Source organism: Bos indicus, chromosome 2, assembly GCF_029378745.1.
Source record: "Bos indicus isolate NIAB-ARS_2022 breed Sahiwal x Tharparkar chromosome 2, NIAB-ARS_B.indTharparkar_mat_pri_1.0, whole genome shotgun sequence".
NCBI lineage: Eukaryota > Metazoa > Chordata > Mammalia > Artiodactyla > Bovidae > Bos > Bos indicus.
Genome location: NC_091761.1, coordinates 85,340,064 through 85,362,097, shown reverse-complemented (window position 1 = coordinate 85,362,097; position 22,034 = coordinate 85,340,064). Strand labels below are relative to the sequence as shown.

Genomic DNA, 22,034 nt, shown 5'->3' with positions numbered 1-22,034 from the left:
TTTCTTCTTTTCTCTCACATTAATAAAATCTGAAAGCCATTCTTGGCACAAAGTCGATAGTTGGCCACCCCTGTCTTTAAGGTGATACTTTCATGTTTGATACTTCCTAAAAATGAAAATTGCTTCCTGATTTTTAAATGAATGTTATATTAAAATTTCTTGTTTCTTATACTATGCTATTCATATCCCAATATAATCTGTAAGTTCTATCGTATAAATGAACATTTTCAAGAATTTTTTATGTCGTGCATGCTCAGATTGTAAAAGTAATTTGTATTAAAAATAAACATATTGAAAAATTCATTTGGGGAGTTTCTTTAAATGATTTGTGGCTTCCCTGGTGACTCAGGTGGTAAAGAGGCCACCTGTAATGCGGGAAACCTGGGTTTGGTCCCTGGGTGGAAATATACCATGGAGAAGGGAATGGCAACCCACTCCAGTATTCTTGCCTGACAAATCCCATGGACAGAGGAGCCTGGTGGGCTACAGTCCCTGGGGCCATAAAGAGTTGGGCACAACTGAACGACTAACACTTTCTATGATTCATAGGCAAATAGTTTTACAAAAATAACATATCAAGTCATAGAACTACTATAGTATATTCAACATCATTTTAATTTGCAAAATTGTACAGCCTGGACATAAATAAGTAATAGTGATTTGTCAGAGAAATTATAGTTTTAAAATTCACTAAAAATTTTATTGTATCATTACTTTCACTTTATTTTTTGGTTTGTAATGTTTTGCAGTATAGGCATGGCAGATTTTTTAAGTCATTTAATTCTATAATTATCTGTTCAGTCATTCAGTTGTGTTCAACTCTTTGCGACCCCATGGACTGCAGCACGCCAGGCTTCCTTGTCCTTCACCAACTCCCAGAGCTTGCTCAAACTCATGTCCATTGAGTCTGTGATCCCATCCAACCATCTCATCCTCTGTCGTCCCCTTCTCTTGCCAGCTTCAATCTTTCCCAGCATCAGGGTCTTTTCAAACGAGTCAGTTCTTTGCATCAGGTGGCCAAAGTATTGGAACTTCAGCTTCAGCATCAGTCCTTCCAATGAATATTCAGGACTGATTTCCTTTAGGATTGACTGGTTTAATTTCCTTGCTGTCAAGACAAGAGTCTTCTAGCACCACAGTTCGAAGGCATCAATTCTTCAGTGCTCAGCCTTTTTTATTGTCCAGCTCTCAATCCATACTACTGGAAAAACCATACCTTCGACTAGACAGACCTTTGTTGGCAAAGTAACATCTCTGCCTTTTAATAATGCTGTCTAGGTTTGTCATAGCTTTTCTTCCAAGGAGCAAGCATCTTTTAATTTCATGGCTGCAGTCACCGCCCACAGTGATTTTGGAGCCCAAGGAAATAAAATCTGTCACTGTTTCCATTGTTTCCCATCTATTTGCCATGAAGTGATGGGACTGGATACCATGATCTTAGTTTTTTTAATGTTGAGTTTTAATCCAGGTTTTTCACGCTCCTCTTTCACTTTCATCAAGAGGCTCTTTAGTTCCTCTTTGCTTTCTGCCATAAGGGTGGTATCATCTGTGTATCTGAGGTTATTGATATTTCTCCCAGCAATCTTGATTGCAGCTTGTGCTTCATCCAGCCCACCATTTCACATGATATACACTGCATATAATTGATGTACTCCTTTCCTGATTTGCTTAATAAACATATCTTATAAAAAAGTTTGCAAAAAATTGCTACACAATTGTATATTTTCTCTTTTATGCATTTGATAAAAATTTAGATAAACATTTCTAATATACCATATATTCTTAGCATTTATTTTACTTAGAATTTTTATGCCCATTACTGGAGATATCTTTGTGGTTGTGTCAGAAAATGTATAAAGTGAAGAACAACAGGTTTATTTCATGTAAAAGTATGCTTATGTCATTAACATTAACATTCAGAAATTGCCCATTTGTCTGTTTTCTAGGTAGTTAGATTTCATGGTGGAGCACTTCCTGCTTACGTCATATCTAGTATCCTTCTTGCTTATGGAGGACAGTTATACTCTCTTTTCTCAACAGGTGAGAATGTTTCTATTCCTCTCTCCCTCTCTTCCTTCCCTAGTGCTTCATTACTAATTTTTTTATCCTACATGTAGCTAATGAGGACCCATCAATTTCCTTGTTTTTATTGGGGTAAAACTGATTAACAATGTTGTGTTAGTTTCAGGTATACATCAAAGTGGTTCAGTTTTACATATACATGTAGCTATTGTTTTGCAAATTCTTTTCCCATTAAGTTGTTACATAATATTGAGCAGAGTTCCCTGTGCTATACAGTAGGTCCTTGTTGGTTATCTATTTTAAATAAAGCAGTGTGTACATGTCAACATCAGTTTCTTGAAGATTTCACAACCCTTCTCTCTCAAGTTTATAGGCGTTTGAGATCCTCTTTAAGTTTTAAGAGGTGCCCAAGAAAATTACTTACTTGTATTCTGCATTTTATACCCTTTTGTCTAAAGTTTATTCTCTCTGTTCTGAGGATCTCTTAAGAGATAGAAACTGATTGACAGGGCTTTTGTTCTCCATTCTATTCCCAGTGCCTGACTGGGGCCAGGAACATAGTTGGAAATCAGCATAATATTTGGACTGTATCAACTATATCAGTTAGGTCCTGGTACATTGAATGGAATAACTGAGATTTTAGTTGAAGGGATTGTTTCAAAGGTATGTGCAAGGAAAAGGGAAACCAACAACAAATGATAAAGTACCAAATTAGCAACAAAGCCATCTGATACTCCTAGGTACCAGGACGAATGAGGGAGCAAACCTGGAGAGCTGTAGAGAAAGTAACAGTACTGCACCTGAGCCTTAGGTACAGAAATGCTGCAGCTGCTGTCAGTGTGTGGTCAGCAGGGAGAAGGCAGGGAAATAAATGCACTAACTTTATTTCCTTCTCCACTCCTAACTGCTAGTGATTGTCATTCACTGAACCCAGCTAGAAGCCAGTTCATAAAAGTTAGCCTCTCAGAATTCAGAGCAAAGTAAAGGGTAGAAAATGGATCTGGAGAAGAAAACATAGACCGTACAGTATATCGGACAAAGTCCTTTCTAGCGTACAGTAAAAAGGGTTTCCGTGGTGGTTCAGAGGGTAAAGAGTCTACCTGCAATCTGGGACACCCAGGTTCAATCCCTGGGTCGGGAAGATCCTCTGGAGAAGGAAATGGCAACCCACTCCAGCATTTTTTCCTGGAAAATCCCATGGGTGGAGGAGCCTGGCGGGCTGCAGAGGTCACAAAGGAGTCACATGAGTCAGACACGACTGAGCGACTTTCACATACAGAGTACAGCAATTAGAACAGTTTCCCAGGAGCCTTGTGCACTCGCTGGGCTTGGGCAGTAATAATCCAAGAAGGTAGAAGAGAAGAAAACAGAGTGGAGCCGAAACATACAAAAGCAGCCCCAAAATCCCCTCCACTATTTCCATATTGGCAAATCCTTTCATAGCTACTCATTTCCTTTCAGTGATTTTTTGCCATTTTAAATCTGCCTTTAGTGTTCATTTTAACTTATCTGAATCTTATTTTATTTATTTTATCTTAAAATCTTATCTTATTTTAACTGATTAAACTTATCTTCCAGGATGAAGGAAGCAACATTTAGTGTGATCTAGTCAGACCCAACCTTTTGATTAAAAGATTATTCTGGCAATATTACATCTCCTATGCTGCTGCTGCTGCTGCTGCTAAGTTGCTTCAGTCGTGTCTGACTCTGTGCGACCCCATAGACGGCAGCCCACTAGGCTCCCCCGTCTCTGGGATTCTCCAGGCAAGAATACTGGAGTAGGTTGCCATTTCCTTCTCCAATGCATGAAAGTGAAAAGTGAAAGTGAAGTCCCTCAGTCGTATCCGACTCAGCGACCCCATGGACTGCAGCCTACCAGGCTTCTCCATCCATGGGATTTTCCAGGCAAGAGTACTGGAGTGGGGTGCCATTGCCTTCTCCAACATCTCCTATACTTGAGTATAATTTTTTTTCAAGAGACACCTCATTCTTCTTAGTTTCAAGTGACTTGAAAATTTATTTCAACCATTTAGGATTTGTATCTAGGTAGTCCACAGAGACCCCAAGGATATATGATATTGATTAGAGGATTTGAGTATGGGATTGTGTCTCAAACCAATTAAAGAACCAGAAATGCTTATCAGAAATCACCTGTAGATCATGCTCACTAGAATGGCTATAATAAAAAAGATGATAACAAATTTTGGTGAGGATTTGGAGAAATTAGAATCTTTTTGCACTATTGGTAGAAATGTAAAATGATACAGCTATTTTGGAAAGCAGTTCCTCAAAAGGTTAAAGAGAGTTGCCATATGACTCAGCAACTCTACTCCTGTGTGTAGACCTAAGAGAAATGAAAACATGCATCCATACTAAACTTGTACATGGATGTTCAGAGGAGCACTATTTATAATAGTCAAAGAATGGAAACAACCAAAATGTCCATCAATGATGAATGGATAAATGTGCTGATATTTGCTACAACATTGATGGATCTTGGAAATACGCTAAGTTGAAGGAGCCAGTCACAAATGACCACATAATGTATGATTCCGTTTTTATGACATCCTCAGAGTAAGCTAGTCTTTAGAGATAGAAAGTAGGTTAGTGGTTGCCTAGAAATGGTGACTCATTGGAGGTTACAGTTAAGGGGAACTGTTTCTTTGGGAGAAATGAAAATGTTTTAAGACTGACCGGAGTGGTGAATGCACACTCTTTGAATGTACTAAAAACCACTGAATTGTATATATTTCAAATGGGTTAATTTTGAGTTGGGAGAATTATATCTCAGTAAAATTGTTCTTAAAAAACAGCTCACCTGTGGGGCTTTATAAAAATACGCATGATGAAACCATAGCGTCAGCTTCCTGAATTTGTTTCACAAATGATGATTGAATATGTACTCTTGTCTGAGAACCACTAAATTAATATTTGTATGGTATATTTATGTTTTTTAATTTTTTAATTGAAGTATAGTTGATTTATAATATGCTAATTTCTGCTATACAGCAAAGTAATTCAGTTATTATACATATATACATTGTTTTTTATATTCTTTTCCATTTTGTTTAGGATATTGAATATAGTTCTCTCTGCTATACAATAGGACCTTGTCGTTTATCCATTCTATATATAAAAATTTACATCTGCTAACCCCAGACTCCCACTCCATCCTTAGCCCAGCCCCTTCCTCCTTGGCAACCACAAGTCTGTTCTCTGTGTCCATGAGTCTCTTCCGTAGATAGGTTCAGTTGTGTCATATTTTAGGTTCCACAAATAAGTGCTATCATGTGGTATTTGTTTTTCTTTTTCTGTCTTACTTCACTTAGTATGATAATCTCTAGCTGCATCCATGTTGCTGCAAGTGGCATTTTTATTCTTTTTTATGGCTGAGTAATATTCCATTGTATATATGTACCACATCTTTATTCATCTGTCAACGGACATTTAGGTTATTTCTATGTCTTGGCTGTTGTGAATAGTGATGAACATAGGATTGCATGTAACTTTTTGAATTAGAGTTTTGTCTAGCTATATACCCAGGAGTAGGATTTTTGGATCGTCAATTCAGTTGCTCAGTCATGTCTGACTCTTTGTGATGACATGGACTGCAGCACACCAGTCTTCTCTAGCCATCACCAACTCCCGGAGCTTGCTCAAACTCATGTCCATTGAGGCAATGATGCCATCTAACCGTCTCATCCTCTGTCATCCCCTTCTCCTCCCACTTTCAGTCTTTCCCAGCATCAGGGTCTTTTCCAGTGAGTCAGTTCTTTGCATCAGGTGCCAAGAGTATTGGAGCTTCAGCTTCAACAGCAGTCCTTGCAGTGAATGTTCAGGACTGATTTCCTTTAGAATTGACTTGTTTGATCTCCTTACTGTCCAAGAGACTCTCAAGAGTCTTCTCCAACACCACAGTTCAAAAACATCAATTCTTCAGTGCTCAGCTTTCTTTATGGTCCAGCTCTCACATCTGTATGACAACTAGAAAAACCATAGCTTCAATTAGACAGACCTTTGTCGGCAAAATAATATCTCTGCTTTTTAATATGCTGTCTAGGTTGGTCATAGCTTTTCTTCCAGGGAGCAAGCATCTTTTAATTTCACGGCTACAGTCACCACCTGAAGTGATTTTGGAGCCCAAGAAAATAAAGTGTGTCACTGTTTCCATTGTTTCCCATCTATTTGCCATGAAGTGATGGGACCAGATGCCATGATCTTCATTTTTTGAACGTTAAATTTTAAGCCAGCTTTTTCACTCTCCTCTTTCACTTTCATCAAGAGGCTCTTTAGTTCTTCTTCGCTTTCTGCCATAAGGGTGGTGTCATCTGCATATCTGAGGTGATTGATATTTCTCCCAGCAGTCTTGATTCCAGCTTGTGCTTCATCCAACCCAGCATTTCGCATGATGTACTCTGCATAGAAGTTAAGTAAGCAAGCTGACAATGTACAGCCTTGATGTACTCCTTTCCCAATTTGGAACCAGTCTGTTGTTCCATGTCCTGTTAGAACTGTTGCTTCTTGACCTGCGTACATTCTACATATGATTCTGGATCAGAGAGTAGTTCTGTTTTTAGTTTTTAAAGAACCTCATACTGTTTCCCCTAGTGGTTGCACCAGCTTCCATTTCCACCGACAGTGTAGAAGGTACATTGTTTTCTCCACAGCCTCTCTAAAGTGCAAGTTCCTTCAGTCATGTCCAACTCTTTTTGTGACTCCGTAGACTGTAGCCTGCAGGGCTCCTCTGCCCATGGGATTTCCCAGCCAGGGATCTGGGAGTGAGTTGCTATTTCCTTCTCCATTTCATCCTCTCTAACAATTATTATTTGTGGAGTTTTTAGTGATTGCCATTTTGACCAGAATGCGGTGGTACTTCATTGTAGTTTTGATTGCATTTCAAATTAGAATAATAAAGACTTTTGCTTTCTCACATGTAATATGGTATTCTTGTAAACAATGCAGGATGTAATATGTCTCATATTTAATTACTGTGAATTCTCTACTACATATATATATTTTTAATCACTAGGTCATTGCTTAGAATATGCTACTATGTTGGATAAAGAAGCCAAACCATACAAAGTTGATCCTTTTGTAATTATGGTTAAGTTTCTGTTGGGGTAAGTTTTATTATCTGTGATAATGATTTTTAATTTTATGTATACAATATTATGCTTGGCTCAAATACGAAGCATAAATTTTCATACAGATGAGACAATTGACTTGTTTTATTAAATGGAATTTTTCTCTTAGGCAAAGGCCTAGTAAGCATATCAACGTTTACTTCAGTAGTTTAACTATTTCAAAAGTATTTATTGAAAAGTAATTATTACAGTATAAACCCATAAATATACCAGGACTTTAACATTTCCAAAAGAATGTATACAGTCCATGCTGTTGGGGGATCCCAGATTTATGAGCACACAGTGCTGTAAGATACTGATGAAACAGTGCCTCAGAACACTATTTTTATTACTTCCCATACAAAGTATATTTTAGATGTCTTTACCCTACTTAACATTGCATTCTTAATTTATTCTGATTTTTTGGGGGAGGGGATTAAGAAGCATTACTTAGATGTCTTTTCTTCTGTTGTTATAACTAGCTATTGTCTTTATAACTTAAAAAAAAAGCATTTATGACTCAATACAAGGATTACTAGAGAACAGTTAAACTGCTTTGAGACTTAAGACTCAGATCTTTGAAGATCAGTAGACTCACTAGTTCCTTACAAGGAACTGAAGTTAGTTTTTTCAGGATAATTACAAATTAAATACCATGGAACTTTGGGGACTTTAGTGAATGATCGAATGCTTCAAATGTTAAATCCTTGAATGAGAGTTGTTGATTTTTTTGCTTTTATTGTATCATTTGCTTTTTGTTTTGTTTTGTTTTCTTTTATCCACAGATATAAATGGTTTAAAGAATTATGGGATATGTTACTGTTACCAGAATTAGATGCCATCATTTTAACTAGTCAGAGTATGTGTTTCCCCCTTGTATCTTTGATTCTTTTTCTGTTTGGAACATGTACTGCCTACTGGGGTGGCCTACTCTCTTCTACATCTGTGAAACTTCTTTCTTCATTGTGGCTAGCTTTGAAAAGGTAAAGAATGAGTGACTAAAATCTTTCTTATTGCTCTTAACGTAAGAAAAAAATCGTATTCTGATAGAGAACCTTAAGATTACTTTGCTTTCACTAAAATATAATGTCTAAGGAAAAATGTGTAAGTAGCAAAAGATCGGGTTAGTGTTCAAACTTACGTTTCTGTCATAGATAATGATTTATTTCAAGTTAAATGCTACATTTGATTTTGACCATAGTGTTTAAGATGGTCAAAAAGTCAAAAAAGTTTAACAGAGTGCACAAGTGTTTTTAAATTTCACTGTTTAAATCTTTTCAAGGGGAAAGTGTTTGTTTTCTGGCAATGATTTTACGTGGTGGTTTTTAGTCAAGCCTGAGAGCAAGAGACTCCAATCTTGATATGTAGGATCAGATTAGATGAAATGTGTAAGAGTTCCAAAAGCATTACCTAGAGTTTTATTATGATCCAAAGACATGGTTTGAAGTTGCTGGTAGGTTTTTCAGGTAAACCAGTGATGTAGTTTCTGTTAATTAACTCTCCTCATGATACTTCTTCCTCCACTTCTTCTAAAATGCTTCTGACATTAACATCATGAGATGTCTGAGTGACCTTGAGACTTTAAAAACAGAAAATGATTTCTTTTCATGTCAAGATCAGAATTGTATGGTACAGAGCCTATAAGTAATAATTATCTTTAACAATATTTTTTCTCTTTTAGTACTGATACTATCCGTAGTATATCTAAATGCAAGAGAAACTATCACAGTATATAACAGAATTTTAAAATATGTGACACCATCATCTTTATTTTAAAAAGCTTTACTATTTACCTTAATTTACCAGATTAATAAGGAGAAGCTGACAGAGCACTATACTGTTTTCTCCTTAATTGTGACTGTTTAAATAACTGTTAATATGCTTTTAAAATCCTTATTCTTGTTATTCCAGGCCCTCTGAACTTCCTAAAGATATCAAGATAATATCACCAGACTTGCCCATTTTGACAATTATTTTTATCCTCATTAGCTGGACAACTTGTGGAGCCTTTGCCATACTTCTTACTTATCTTTACTATGTGTTTAAGGTATGTCAAATCAATAAAGCGAGAAGGCCTGAGTTGTGTATCAGGCAGGCATAGAATTACCCATAGTTGTTAAAAATTTTTTTTCAATCACTGCTGCAGTAATATTCTGTTATATACCAGGCTTATGGTTAAAGTTTTTTTTTTTTTTTAACATCTTAACTATTTCAGATATATGAAGTTAACTGTAGAACTGAAGTTAACTAATCTGAATTGAGTTTCTGTGTTAAAAAACAAAGGAGGAGATATAACCTGTTTCACATTACTTGATGATTTAGCAAATAATGTTAACTTTTTGAAAAACATTCTCCTAGAGCAGTTTGTTCATAACTTTTCTTTGAACATGGATAATAGACAAAATAAATGGTTATGTCAATGGGATCAAGTTGTTGGTCATGCTGAAACATGTAAAATGTTACAAATGTTCCTGAAGAATCGTATGACAATGATAAAAATAATTAAGTTGGTAATTTTACTGAGGAAATGAAAAACGCTTCTAAAAAGATTGTCAGTTTTACAGGAAAATTCAGGTTTATATAACTGCATGAGCTCCACATTAACCTTATATAGAGTTAGTTGATATCAGAAAGGATAATAATTTTTTTCCTTTTTTTTTTCTAGCAAAGACTTATTTGCATCTGCATTTAATACAAATGAGCTTCCCTGGTGGCTCAGACTATAAAGAATTTGCCCGCAATGCAGGTGACCCAGGTTCCATCCCTGGGTCAGGAAGATCCCACGGACAGAGGAGCCTGATGGGCCGCAGTCCGAGGGGTCACAAAGACACAGACACAACTGAGCGACTAACACTTTATCACTAAATACATGCCATTATAGATTACTTTCAGTTTTCAAAGGAAAAGTATGACCATCAGAAAAAACTATTCAGAATTGTTTTTATTTATAAATATAAATTAATTTGATTTATAAATACAATATTTTTAGTTTTTTAGGTGAATATTACAAACAACTGACTCAGTAAGAAAAACTTTCTCAAATACTTAAGCACAGCTAATAAATTTGTAGACTTTCCCAGGCTCTTGTAAACATTTTACCATCCTATATAATTGAGTTTTGATTTTCAAAGATTTAGATTATATATCACTTGTTGAGATGTTTATACTGTGCTGAATATAATCAAATTTTTGACTTACATGACATTCTAAGTTGCATTAGCAAGGCACTATTCAAGCATATGGTCACACAGTGTAAAGACTAACATTATATCCTAACCCCAACATACTCTGTGATGTTTTATTTGTTTCTGATTTTTAATCCATCATAGCAAGCACATGTAGCTATTATTTATCTTTTCTAAAAGAATGTATTTAAATGTTGAAATGGATTTTTATTTATTTAGATTTTTAAAACTTCAAATTATAATGCTTCTCAATTTCAATAAAAATGGTTGTTTTTTGTTTCAAAATAAAAGTAAAATTAATGTCTTTTCTTTTTCATAGATTGTTCATCTGCAAGCCAGCCTAACAACGTTTAAAAACAGTCAGACTGTGGTAAGTTTTATTTTCATAACTCTGTAGAACATGGAAAAACATAAAAGTTTATTTAAAAAAAAAGAAATTTACAATATTTAGAGATTTACAATATTTGAATTTAAATAGCTTTAAGAAAATTGAATGTAATAAATATTAAAATGAGACTTAGAGATTGTCATTTAGTTTGATGTTAGTGCTTAAGTTGCTTTTGTTATTACAATTATCTCTTAAATTTTATTTCAAGTAATTACTTAGAGGATATATTCTTAGCAGTGGAAATAACAAGTCAATGGAATAAGTTTTATAACTGACAACTGCTTTAAAATACTTTCAAATAAGATAATTTCAGTATTTTATATCAGTTTGGTAATGAAAAACTGTATTCAGCTGTTCGATAATCATAATTGAGTATGATTCTAAGTAAATTAATACATAATTTTACTTGATATCTCAATATTTTTGCTTTATTGCTTTATAGAATCCCAAACACTCTAGAAGAAGTGAAAAAAAATCCAATCACCATAAAGACTCTGCAGTACACCATCTCCGCTTATCTTCCAGTGACGCTGAAGATAGTCTTCGCATGCACAGTACTTTGATTAACTTATTAACATGGATTGTATTACTCAGCATGCCATCTTTAATTTATTGGCTGAAGAATCTTAGGTAAGTTTTATTTATATAGTTATAATTTATGTGGTTTAAATGATAAATATCTGTAAGTAGAGACTTGCAAGATTACTAATGATTCATAAAACTTGCACAAGAACAAGAAGCTTTCACCTGAAATTTATTTTTAGCATATTCACATTTTCTCTTTTTCCATGAGAATATAAACTTCCCTAAAATCTGCCCAATAGGGGGGAATTCTATTCTATTTACTTTTCCTTTCACCTTTTTTGAGTCTAGAAATACGTGAAAATGTGCTTTATTTTGCTGACTTGAGGTATTCATAATGTTAGTGCTTTAATTTTTCAACTTATGATCAATTTTATATTAAATTGAGGGGAAGATAAATGCTACATTTAAAATAATAGAAATAATGAAGGAAGTGTGTACTTTTCTGATGTGTCCTACACATTGAACAGAGTAAGTGATCCGGTATTTACTACTGAAAACTGTCATTTGTGTGCTAGGTCAAATGAAGCCTAAAAATGCCCTCTAAGGTTATTTCTAGAATATTTAGTTTTTAGTAAATTGTCATTTTTTAAAAAGCTCCCTTATTCAGTTAATAGTGAACTCCTGATTAATATAGATTTTATAAATGATGTAAAATTTTCAGATTATCTTCATATTGGAGGTGGGTTTTTTTGAAAAGTCAGATGAATCAAAACAAGTTCAATAAGTTAAATCATTGGTTACCAGATGTTAATATCCTTCCTCTGTCCCTTATTTTGGGCTTCCCAGGTAGTGTTAGTAAAATACTTGTCTGCTAATGCAGGAGACTTAAAAGATGCGGGTTCGATCCCTGGGTTGGGAAGATCCCCTGGAAGAGGGTATGGCAACCCAATCCAGTATTCTTGCCTACAAAATCCCTTGGACAGAGGAGCCTGGCAAGTTATGGTCCATAGGGATGCAAAGAGTCAGACACGACTGAAGTGACTTAGTAAGTCCGTAACTTTAATCAAGGTCCAGATTTTTGGTCACAGATTTGGGGAGAAAACCACTTCAGGAGCACAAATTTATGATTCTGAAAGGTGTAGGTATCTTACTCAATGCAAGAGATGAGAATTTGGATTTTAAAAAATAAGGGACAATAAATTTAAAGAAAAAATAAGGGACAGTTACTTTGGGTAAACTTTTATTTTTTTTATCTTATTTAAATAAAACAATTTAAATATGTTTTAAATAATTTGTTTTATGAAATATTATCTGTATATGGCATTTCAGGCATATACTTACAGAAAGGAAGTGCTTCCATATTGGATATTTTCATTTCCTTTAGTAGCTTCTGAACATAATTCTCCATCTAAAACCTTGAGTATAAAGATGATGTAGAGCAAAATTTATTTATTAATGATTTCGTGAACACTTTAGAGCTTTCTTATATCCACATTGTAATTGTAAGGTTTTGAAATTTATTTATTGATTCTGATAATTTAAAATGATGGGCTATGCTTCGTTGATTTATGTTTTTCTTTTTTCCTTTCTGATCTAGGTATTACTTTAAACTTAATCCTGATCCATGTAAACCTTTGGCATTTATCCTTATTCCAACTATGGCAATTCTTGGAAATACTTACACTACTTCAATAAAGTCAAGGTATAGTCTTTTAATCTTTCTTTTTCTCTCATCTATTCCTGGTATTCTTTTATGTCTGGAACATACCTTTTGTTCCTAATTTCTTGGACAATACTAAAGGTGATACCTTAATAGTAATTAGGTTTATATGTAAATATTATAGCTTATGTGCAAATGTATTGTTTTCTTAATTATGGGTTTTATTTGTTAGTATTATAAATTATAAATTATATTATATATATATATATATATATATAATATATATATATATATATTATAAATTATAAATTATTATAAATTTTTTTCTTTAAAAAGTTAATGCTTAAAATATTTGATATTTAAGTTTGCTTCCAACAAAATACAGGAGTTGAAAGTAGGTAGAAATATAATAGATGAGGGTGGATCCATGAGGTTCATTGTACTGTTAATCTACTTATATATATGTTTAAGATTTTCAATAATAAAATTTTACCTTTCATTGACTGCTTATTTGCTCTGAGAGTGTTTTCAGTTGATTCTGGCAGATAGTTGCAGATATTCTAAAATCAGGCAGATCTAGGATTTAAATCTAAGGCTTTGTGTCCTTCAGTAAATTTCTTAATCCCTCAGTTTATCTGTTTTCAGAGTAAAAAGGTGACAGTCTTTCTTGATAGTATTTTTAAATAGTTCGTGTCTTGTTTTATATGCTCCTGTTAGGAATTAAGGATTTTCTGTTGTTGAAGCTTTTTGCTGATATTAAATAGGTTGAAAATAAATATTTCTGTAGCTATATCTTAGTAAACATTATTGATTTTTTCTTATTAAAATAAATCTCTTAAGTAAAGTCAAATTGCTAAATATAAGTCCAACTAGTATTTTTTTGTGCTTAAAATTGAAAAGAATAAGCAAAACTTGTTATTTACTTAATAGAATATGTTTCTTTTCCAGCCAAAATGTATTCGTACTGATATTTTTTTTTAAATATGGACTGTTAAATTCTTTATGTGAAAAATTACTTTATCTAAAATCACATAGAATACTTTACAAAACTGTGTAAAAGACTGACATATTCAGTTTTTGTTCACTGAGTAAGTTAACATTATAATGTATATTTCTGTCTCTTTACAGTAAATTATTGAAGACTACTTCACAGTTTCCACTTCCTCTGGCTGTTGGTGTGATTGCTTTTGGGTCATCACATTTATACAGGGTTCCATGCTTTGTCTTCATTCCTCTTTTACTCCATGCATTATGCAACTTTATGTAAGATTGGATTTAAGGAATGATAAAGATGATTTATGCCTTTAGGGACAATATTAAGTGGGAACAACACAGATCCATCAGTGTCAACAGCAAGATCCTTTGGAGAAGACAAGTCTATTTTTACAATGTTGAAGATAGGAAATTAGTTTTGTAATGCTTGAGGAAAGTAGCTGAAGCATGGTTTTGTTTTGTGGTATGACATCTGTGTACTAGTCATTTTTGAAAAATTAGTAAAAGGATATGGTGGCCACTGTCTTTGAGGACTTCTCTGCAGAACTAGTCTGCTTGATTGGCCATGCCAGGATCTTCTCCTAAACACTCAGTAAATGTAGCATTGTTTTTTGTCTCATCACCTCAAACATTCTGCTCATTTCATCAAGCTTTCTTCTGAAAAGTGGGTTACTTTGTATTTGCTACACTATATATATTGAAAAATAAGTCTTAAAAGATTAATGAAATTTAAACTGCTTTATCAGAAATAAAATAGCCACAATCTTTAGTTTTTGGCAGCCAGAGTGAACAAAATAGATCTTTTGTTTTCTTACTTCTGTGAAAATATGCTTTAAGTTCAAAAGAGACATGTTTTCTTGATAACCAAGCAAGATTAGTGAATAGAAACATAATTCAAATTTAAAACTTAATGAAAATTTCTTCTTGCTTTTCAAATAAGAATCTTATTTTGTGTTCTTAGTGATTATCAGGAGACTATTAAAGAAATGTCTTGCTAAATTTGAGGCAAATTCTCATAGATATTTACCTGTAGGCATTGGAGCAGTTCAGTCATTCAGTCTGTACCATTTTATTTAATTCATTGACCCCATCGTTGCCAAGTGTCTCTGGTCGTGATGGATCATTAAAATAACTAAATTCCAGTAGTCAGAAAAAAAACTCTGCATTTGCACAGTTTTTGTCTCCTATAGGGAGAAAAATCAGCATGATCAAGTACAGTACTACATTTAATGTATAGAATTAAACTATTAATGGAATAACAGTTTTTCCACAGTGGATAACTGTTATTCCATTAATAGCATAAGTATACACAATATACCTGAATAAGTTGGAGTATTTAGTCACTAGGTTTAATAGTAGAATCTTAATTTGCCAAGGTAATTACTAATTGACAGATAAGAGTAATATTACATTTCATTTCAGATTTCAGCTCATTTTTAAAAAGTAGATGTAATTCAGGCTGGGGTATACCGGGTGATAGAGTCCTTTCTTCCAATGTGTATGCTGTAAATACCCAAAACCTTTCAAGTATAGTCCTTATGTTCCAGTAACTTCACAGTTGCACTTGTGAACTTGTGTCCTTGTTAGTGCCAAGGAATGTCCAAAAGTACCAGGTTCATTTTACCTGCCATTGCAACCAAATTCCATTACAGCCTCTCAGCTGTTACTGCCTATTAGAGAGTCACCCCCATTTTACTGCGTGTAGAGGGTTACCTCACTTCTTTTCTAAGTTGTCCGTCAGGTTGTTACTGTTTTATCATCATTTGAAGAGGATCTTGCTGTCATCTCTGAGAGTTATAAGTTTTTTTATTCTATTGTTCTCTTTCTCAGCTTTATGTTCAGTATTCATATTTTCACTTACTGGGATCATTAAAGGGAAGTGATAACCTTATAATAGACATGGCAGGCATACCAGGCTCTTGTTTGCTAAAAGTAGCAAAAGGGATTAAAATACAATAATGCTTGTGTGTTCAAACCTGAAAAGAAAGAGTACACTTTCCCATGACATGTCACATACATATTTAAACAAGGATACATATGCCTAGGTTTAGCTATACACACGTTCATAACAGCTTTTGCACATAGGATGTCTTTTGTTTTTTCACTCAGGTGTAGTTGTATTTCAAGTTACAGGTTAAATATGTCATTTAAATATTTCTAAATTTGAATTTAGTTCCACATACAGAACCTAAGCAAATTCATTAATTAGAATCTTCTAATTTGGCCTGTACTTTCATCACAATTGACAGCTATAATTGTGTTTATGTGATCTAAAGTCTCCTTGTTTAGTCATTTCTGCTCATCGGTAAAATGTAACAAGCTTAAATTTCTCATTTGTGGGTAGTATGTTAGCTTTTTTTTTTTTTTAATTAATTTTATTCTATTCTCAAACTTTACATAATTGTATTAGTTCTGCCAGCAAAAGAGACACTGACGTATAGAACAGTCTTATGGACTCAGTGTGTTAGCTTTTTAAAGCAGCAGATTAGGCACGCTAATCTTCATGAAAATATTTTCATGTGAGTGTAGTTACCATGTAGTCCTAAAGTCTTATTCCAACAAAATATTTCATTTTAGGACCACAGAAAGGATTCTAATTAAGCATGTATAAACAACAGTCGTTTGGGTTCTTATACATAATTCACACACACACACACACACACACACACATACATTCATTTTCACAGGGTCTTCATCAAGTCCTAATGTAATTTAAACCCAGATAACTATCAGAGATGAGAAGGTAGGCTCTTTCTGAAGATTAGTAAAACTAATGTTTCTATCACTTGAGAAAATGAAAGTCCCTTGTCTTTAAATTACACATTCTTTCAAGCATACCTAAGACCTATATTATTAGCTGGCAAAACAGCACAGGTTCATCAGAAATGTTACTAAAAATGAAACTTTATTGGCAGTTAGGGATTGTCTCATTTAGAAAACTTCTGAGCTTTGTTGTCATAACATCTTTATTTAGATTTTTTTGAGTTTTTAACTTATAAAAATTACTCCTAGACCCTATTGTTGATACCTAGATCAAATATAGCCTGGACTGGACAAACACTGAATACTTTCAGTGTTTCTAAAGACTCCTCTGGAGTTACTACTGTTAAAATTTGGAGCAGATAATATGATAGAAATTATTAACACTTTTTTCTTTATCTTTTTCATGTTAGAAAGTACACAATTTCTGCTAGCTTTTTTCTTGATTCTCACCAGAATGAAAGTATTTAAAACACTAGTCCTAAAAAAAAACCATTTGTGCCTGATTAACACTGACTTTGTGTCTCTTCAGTATATATTGATCATGTATTGATTAATCTTTAATTTTTTTTATATTTCAGTCAGATAAGTTCCTATGTATATAATGGAGTACTTCTCGTTTGAACTACACTATAATATCTGCATGATTATACAGTAGGGAAAAGAAAGAAAGAACTATAATAGGCCTAGTAAATGTTTTTTGTTGATTATCCTGCCACTCTCGCAGATGCTACACATTGCCACCACACATACATACTTTCATGAGACAGATTATCTGATTTGGTCATTATCTATCTAGTTCCCATTCTTAACTCTTCAGGTTTTTCACTTACAGCATAGTGTATTCTTTTTACCTCACTGTTGATTAGCATCTCTTACAGAAGGTGGTCAAGGGAAGTAAAACAATTAAAGGTAAAACTCAGTTTTCAGTTTATTCTTGAAAGCTCTGGAGAAATAGGAAAACAGAGACGATGAGGTAAGCTAGAACTGTTGATTCCTGAATCCCAGACCATTCAGTTGGCCTGTATTTTATGTCTTGCTTTATTGTGAGGTTTAGGGCAAAACCTTACAGTGCCACATTTGCAATGTTTTAGTGACTTGTTATTAAAATTAGTTGGGAAGAACTTTTTTAATGTATAGGGACTTCTGTGACTAAGGTATTTGTTGATTATTTTTTATCATCACTTTGTGTTTTCTCTGTGTTTTAGATTTATGAAATTATAGGAAACAAGATAACCTTGTGAAGTTTTTTTTTTTGGGGGGGGGGGATGGTCAATTTGAAGAGTATAGTACTCCCCAGGAATAAAAGAAGCAATAAAAGTCTTTGTGTTATGAAATTAGACCCAGACAGAAAGCTTCTTGCCATGTAAGGTAAATGTAGAAGATATTTTTACAAAATGCTAAGATGATTAGGAACTGAAATTTTATCCCAGTATTTTGGAACAGAGGACATTTCAAGTTCTGTAATGAACTTTTGCTTATACATTATTACTCATGCATTCTTTCACAGTATGTTTTAACAGCCTGAGGAAATAGAAAGCTTGTAAGGCTACTTATGTTCTTTACTTTTAATAAGAATAATAGGAAAGAAAAGTCAAATCAGTAATCCAAATCTGAATATGTGTACTCTAAATGCTCAAGAATTCACATTTTTTATAAATTATATTATGATTACAGATGACTGAATTTTATATATTAGTAACTTAGTCTGAAGAATGGAACAAAATTTGGAAATAAACTGTTACTTCATTTATAGTAGAAATGTAGCAATATACCTGAATTGGTAACATCACTTTAAAAAGTTAGATGATATTCTAAGCTATTGCTACATCTTGATTACATTGTCTCTAGCTGAAATTTTTTAAATCAAGTGCAGTACTTTCTAAAAGTGTTTTGCATGTTATGCTGCCAAAAATGACTATGTTTTGAAATACCAAGTAACCAGTTAATTTCTAATGGACTTTGTATGGACTTGATATATATGAGTCAGATTTATTCTGTGCTCATTCTGTACATTATAACCTGAAACACTTCTGAAAAACTGTATCTGTTGATGTAGTTTGATTAGTTAGTGAAGATTTGTTTGCATATGTGAACCCTAATCCTAGTTTAAGAACTCTAGAAGTAGCCATTTTTGTAAAGTTCATATGCTAATTTTTTTGGTGGTATTTTGGTTTTTAGTATTTATATAGTAGAAATGTTACTACTAAAAGATTTATAGACAAAGCATAGAACTATTATTCAAAAGCCTAAATGATAGGCATGTTTTGTATTTAATGTTGTACTTGTTTTGTTTCATATTGGACTTTTTACATCCCTTCTTTTAGGGAAAAAAACCACATTTGAATTTTTTTTAGCATAAAGCTCTGCATTGAAAATAGAACTGTATTCATATGGTTAGCAAAACACACTTTGCCACCAAAGCTAAATGAAATTTTAAAATACCTCCAGATATCCGTGCCAATGAACTTTTCTTACCATATTGGGATTAAAGCAAAAATAATCTTTTCAGTATTTTTCTTCTAGGACTTATATTAAATATGCAAATCATCAAAATTTATATTCTGTATCCTGATTTTTCTTTGAAAATATATAAAGCTTACAGAATAGTGTATTCTATTTTGTCTGATTTCTGAAATAGTGTTTTCTGGTTTTATTGGATGAAAATTAGTTTACCTGATAATGATCTTTCAGTAATTGGTTGAAGAAATCATTTAGGTAATCTTGTTTCAGATTCATTCTGTAAAACTTTAAATTCTATTGCCCTGATCATTTTTAGTACAGGTATCTCTCATTTATGTAATAGAAAGTTTTTTGTGGAATTTCGTTCATTTTCTATGTTTTTCCATTCATTCCCTTTCTACAGTCACACGGGGGAAATTTATCCACTGGAACGCAACATAGTACAATGAAGTAAGCACTGTAAAATGGAAAATGTAAAGACAATCAAGATGTTAACGCTGAAGTGTTAACATTGATGTGGTAGTGTACTCATGAGAGAAAAGCTGGAATATGATAGATTCAGAAACTGTTGTGTTTATATGGTTGAAATTCTTCAATTTCTCTCCTATAGAAATTTTCACAGGGAATTTCAGTCCCTCATTTTACGGTTTTCCCCCTAATTTAATGTCAGTTAACTGTTTCTCTGCCCAGTCATGTTGATGCAGTTTGCATAAGTAGCCTTGGAAGTAAAGAAGCAACAGATAAAGCCAAATATTAAAGTGTTTGGCCTTGATTATACAATTATCTGGTGAGGGTAGATGATAATAAAAAGATGATGTATAAGATCTAAAAATTCAGTGAACATTATTTTTGGAATGAGTGTGTCCTTTGTGTTGAATAGTCCTAAATAGGAGATGCCTGTATTTAACATAACCATGTTTTCTTTATAATCAGATATGTATTTGTTGGAATATTGGTACAAATAATCTTCTCTGCCTCTACTGTAGAAGGAGAAAAATCCAGTTTTTAGTGTATATAAATTAAGAAATTGTGTGTTTACATTTTAAAAAATAGAAAAATGATTTAGATATATTGTTTTGAAGTGATTGTATTACCATTTCTTAAGCTTATGGCTAACTATAAATGTAGCAACATACCCGTGAAAAACCAGACCAAAATTGAATGCATATTAACACTGTGACCTTGAACTTATAGTTGTTTGGGATAAAATAGACCGTGCCTTAAAATGCTGAAAGAATGCCATGAAGTTTTATAATTATATATTTTAGTATTGGTGGTCTTCTCAAATTGGCCCCAAATCCTTTTGTTAAGGCTGGTGAAGTAAAAAATTTTAAATAACAGTTAATCAGTATTACCCTTAGTATAAGCTGAACTATTGCTCCACAGGCCTCTCTTAATTTCCATAGTTCCCATTTCAAATTAAAATTAACTTCATAGATGTAGAAACTAAGTTTGGCTACAGTTTTTGAAAATAAATTTATTTTAGGAAAAGGTAGCATTTCTGAGATTAATACACATGAAAACGTAACCTACAAGTGTATTTTTTTGTCTTTTTAATGAATAATTATCAAAGACATGAATTCTTCTTTAAGACATGTACTTATTTTTTTCCTCAGATTATTGAGCCTTGTATATCAGTTAGTTTAGCCAATAATGATTTTTCATTAAATATAAACTCAGATTCATGTATATATTTAAACATTATTTTCCCTTTTACTCTTTTCTTCCTAGTTATTTTTAAGATACCAAGAGAAAACTGGCCCCACTTTTTAATGGATTTTCTTTTAATATAAAGACTTACATTTTTATTATGCTTATTTAGAATAATGGATATAATTTCAGTCAAAACAAATCGTTCCATTCATAGGATGTTCATGGTCTCTGCTAAAAGATGCCCATATCTCCGTGTACTCAGAATTTTTTGTATATTTTTTATTTATAATTTTGAATATAAACTCAGCATTTTTCTTTCTTCTCATTTAACCTCCACTATCTCCCATCAAAGACAGAAATATAGGTTTCTCTGAAAGTGTGTAGAAAGAAAATGTCTTTCCTTAAAGCATGGTCAAATTGAGATGGAAATAGTTTGGGCAAGGGTATGTAATACAGTAAGAAACATGGCTGTCATGTCAACCTGCATCAGTTTCTATATTATAGTTAGAAGTTTATAGAGGACAAACTATGTGTTAGATTGAGATAGACTCAGTAATCATTAATTTGCAAATCAGTAATTTTATTCAGAAAATGTAGCACATAATACTTAGCAGTGCAAAACAATTCATCCTATAATATATACTGAAAAATGATTGTCATCTTGCAGATTTTTCCTTTGAAACATGCATGACCTTCTCTAGTACTTTGTACAATGTATGGTATACTAAATATATTTATGTGTAATTTTGTGTGTACTTTTTGTATAATTATAATTAACATTATTATATTTAACTAGTTGTAATTCACAAAAAGTGCTATTTATTGTACTCCGTAGAGTGTTGTGAATGTTTTTATCTGTGTTTCAATGTTATGGTATAGGGTTTAATAGACGAATATTTGCCTTCAGTCTCCACTCAGGTATTAATGTGTAGCATTATTTGGTGCTTTCTTTTTAATCTGTCATAATTTGATGTTCTGAATGTTCAACAATAAATTTGGAGAACAAAAACACATGGTGCAGAATTGCTTACCAGTTCACATACTCCACAACACCATCTCAGGAAGAACCCTTAAAAATGATTTTTTTATTGCATGTCTAACATTTCAGAAGTTTAAATGCCTAAGCATGTAACATAATAAACATGATACATGACAGTAAATATAGGATATACGAAAATTTCTAGTATTTCCCAATTTGGTATTTTGTAGCTTCCCATATAGGCTCCTTGGTGGCTTAGTGGTAAAGAATCTACCTGCCAGTG

General features: G+C 33.1%; 1 protein-coding gene across 2 annotated transcripts in view; it reads left to right on the top strand.

The window, feature by feature from the left end:
- PGAP1 (post-GPI attachment to proteins inositol deacylase 1) overlaps positions 1-21,783 on the top strand; it is an 81,136-nt gene extending 59,353 nt beyond the window's left edge. For both annotated transcript variants that reach the window (XM_019974323.2, XM_070769724.1), the window contains 8 exons: positions 1,947-2,040; positions 7,052-7,142; positions 7,931-8,128; positions 9,057-9,192; positions 10,650-10,700; positions 11,161-11,348; positions 12,841-12,945; positions 14,032-21,783. In XM_019974323.2, the coding sequence (XP_019829882.1) occupies positions 1,947-2,040; positions 7,052-7,142; positions 7,931-8,128; positions 9,057-9,192; positions 10,650-10,700; positions 11,161-11,348; positions 12,841-12,945; positions 14,032-14,170 (1,002 nt within the window). In that variant the 3' untranslated portion in view covers positions 14,171-21,783. The remainder of the gene's footprint in view (positions 1-1,946; positions 2,041-7,051; positions 7,143-7,930; positions 8,129-9,056; positions 9,193-10,649; positions 10,701-11,160; positions 11,349-12,840; positions 12,946-14,031) is intronic.
- Positions 21,784-22,034: the final 251 nt, after the last annotated feature.